Source organism: Dipodomys ordii, unplaced genomic scaffold (genome assembly GCF_000151885.1).
Source record: "Dipodomys ordii isolate 6190 unplaced genomic scaffold, Dord_2.0 Scaffold5, whole genome shotgun sequence".
Lineage (NCBI taxonomy): Eukaryota > Metazoa > Chordata > Mammalia > Rodentia > Heteromyidae > Dipodomys > Dipodomys ordii.
In genome coordinates this window covers 31,163,856-31,166,767 of record NW_012267221.1, presented here as the reverse complement: position 1 = coordinate 31,166,767, position 2,912 = coordinate 31,163,856, and the positions used below count along the sequence as shown (strand labels likewise).

Here is a 2,912-nt window from a genome sequence, read left to right as displayed (position 1 = left end):
AGCCTCAGTACTGCAAACATACACACACACAATACACACATACACCAACAATAATAATGAAGAATCTCTTTACTATGTTATAGTATGAAAACAGAGTTTTGCCATATTGTGAGTGTATTTCAATAAGGTAGAGGGTCAAAGATAGAATTCTTATGCCAATAGGTGGCTGAACCAGGTCAGTCACAAAACTAGAAGTTAAAAAAAAAAAAAAAGAACAGCAGAACAGACCACATTTTTTTTGTAGGGCTAGACACACAGACACTCATTCCAGGGCTCAGCAATGTAGGCTCATCTACTGAATCTGGCCTGTGGAACACTTTTGATGGCCCTGAGCTAAGAATGCTTGTAATGATTTTATTAACATTAAAAACAACTAAAGCCTAAAATATTTGAGATCTTGTCTTCACACAATACATTTGCTGATTCTTCATTTATACCAATATTGTATGGAGTAGTTTGAACAGTGCAATTACAATCCAAAATATGTTCATTTATTCTCACCACAAATGTACATAGCATTCTCAAAAGGTATCTTTTCTGATGTTACTGTTTGGACTTTTTTCTTTCCAATTTTTAATTCTTCAATGCCATCAAAGTTCATCCTATATTTGTAATATAAAGGTAATTGAAAGAAAAAAAGAAAGATGACTTGACATTGATTAAAAATGGAATAAAACATAAACTACACAATGTTTCATCATTTCAAAATACTCAATATTCTTATTTAATGGACTAGGACATAAAACACACCTTGGCTCATTGTAACAATGGGAAAGAATGAAAAAACTCTGCCCACAGAAGATACTATGAATTATAGGTTTACATGTTTTCTAAATCACATTTGCACATACTTAATGATATTCTGGGCTATGCCTATTTAAAAATTATATATATATGTCTATATATTTGTGGTCATGAGGCTTGAAGTCAGGGCCAGGGCATTGTCTCTGAGCTTTATTTGCTCAAGGCTAGCACTCTACTACTCTGAGCCACAGCCCCACATCTGGTTTTCTGATGGTTAATTGGAGATAAGAGTCTCATGGACTTTCCTGCCCAGGCTGGCTTTTGAACCATGATCTCAGATCTCAGCCTCCTGAGTAGCCAGGATTACAGGCATGAGCCATGGTGGGCACCTGGTTAATTTCAAATATATATCTATATATCTATCTATAAATATATGTATACTATATATACACAAATAAATACATATACATATGTATTTATTTTGCCAGTTGTGGGGCTTGAATTCAGGATCTAGGTGCTGTCCCTGAGTTATTTTTTCTCAAGATTAGTGCTCTACCCCTTTTGAGCCACAGCACCAGAATCTCACAGATGTTCCTGCCCAGGGTGGCTTTGAACTGCAATCTTCAGATCTCATCCTCCTAAGTAGCTAGGATTACAGGTGTGAACCACCAGCAATCAGCTCAAATATTTATCTTGAGAGAAATATCACATATTTAATACTAGAAAAACATGTTTGTTTAGTAAATCAAGAAATACAACTCATAATATTTCTTTGTAGGGCTTTCTCTATTGGGTCTGCAGTTCTGAACTGGATTATAGCAGAACTTGTATTCTAAAGTGATTCTATCAAGTCAGATTTCTCCAGCCAACTCCCCATAGGTTGTCATGTTCTTTTCTTCCTTTGCCTTAGCAGGAAAGAAGCCAAGATTCCATCAAATTCCATTCAATAAGCACTCTAACTTTCATGGACTCTTTTTTTTTTTTGGGTCCGGTCATGGGGCCTGCACTCTGAGTCCTGGCACTGCCCCTCAGCTCTTCAGCTCAAGGCTAGCGCTCTACCACTTGAGCCACAGCGCCACTTCTAGCTTTTCCTTTTTGCTTATGTGGTAACTGAGGAATTGAACCCAGGGTCTCATGCATGCAAGGCTAGCGCTCTACCACTGAGCCACCTTCCCAGCCCTCATGGACTCTTTTGACTTTTTTGTTGGTCGTGGGGCTTGAACTCTGGGCTTCTGCTCAAGGCGAGCGCTCTACTGCTTGAGCCACAGCGCCACTTCTGGTTTTCTAGTGGTTTGCTGGAGATAAGAGTCTCATGGACTTTCCTGCCTGGACAGGCTTTGAACCGTGATCCTCAGATCTCGGCCTCCTTAGTAGCTAGGATTACAGGCGTGAGCCACCAGTGCCCAGCTTCTTTTGACTATTTTTAAGCATGTCCTAGAGTGACACTGATTTAATAGAGAAAAAAAAAAGAATTGCTTGTTGAAGAGTAACAAGAGGCTGAATTATTGCTTAATAGATGTAAAATTTCAAGGAGGCTCCAAATGATTATGGATTTAATTATGGGTTCTGACTATATCAAGAACAAAAGAAAGATTTTGACTGCACAGGCTTAAGTTCTAGAATAGCTATTTGTATTAATTCAATGTTCTATATACATCTGAACATTTTAATAGTTAATGGCCATAAATCACCACTTTAAATAGCTTTATTATACATTTCACATGCTACAAAAAATCTCCATAATTAGATAGTGGGGTTTGGTAGAGTTGTATAGCTATCATCAAAACTTTTTCTCCCCCATGTTCCAAAGAATTCTTTTTTTTCCTAACAGCAAAACATTCATATTTCTCCTCTTTTCCACCTTACCCAAGGGAACCACTCTAAATTTTCTGTCTCTATGGATTAGTCTATTCAGAATATTTCACACACAAATAAACCCTCAAATATGTGGCAATTTGTGAGTGGCTTCATTTACTCAGAGTAAGTTTCCAAGGCTCATCACGACCTAGCATATTCATCCTCTTTGGGGGGCTGGAAAATATGCCAGTGTATAGCTGTATCACATTTTGTTTATTCATCTAGTGATTGGAGGACATTGCGTTTTGACTTTTTGCTATTAAATTATACCATTATGGACATTTGTATATCAGGTTTTTTTTTTTTTTTTT

At 37.3% G+C, this 2,912-nt stretch overlaps 1 protein-coding gene across 3 annotated transcripts in view; it reads right to left on the bottom strand.

Annotated features, from left to right (window-relative positions):
* Nucleotides 1–469: 469 nt before the first annotated feature.
* Dnajc10 (DnaJ (Hsp40) homolog, subfamily C, member 10) overlaps nt 470–2,912 on the bottom strand; it is a 55,125-nt gene continuing 52,682 nt past the window's right edge. For all 3 annotated transcript variants that reach the window (XM_013030356.1, XM_013030348.1, XM_013030340.1), the window contains one exon: nt 470–602. In XM_013030356.1, coding sequence (XP_012885810.1) covers nt 591–602 — 12 coding nt within the window. In that variant the 3' untranslated portion in view covers nt 470–590. The remainder of the gene's footprint in view (nt 603–2,912) is intronic.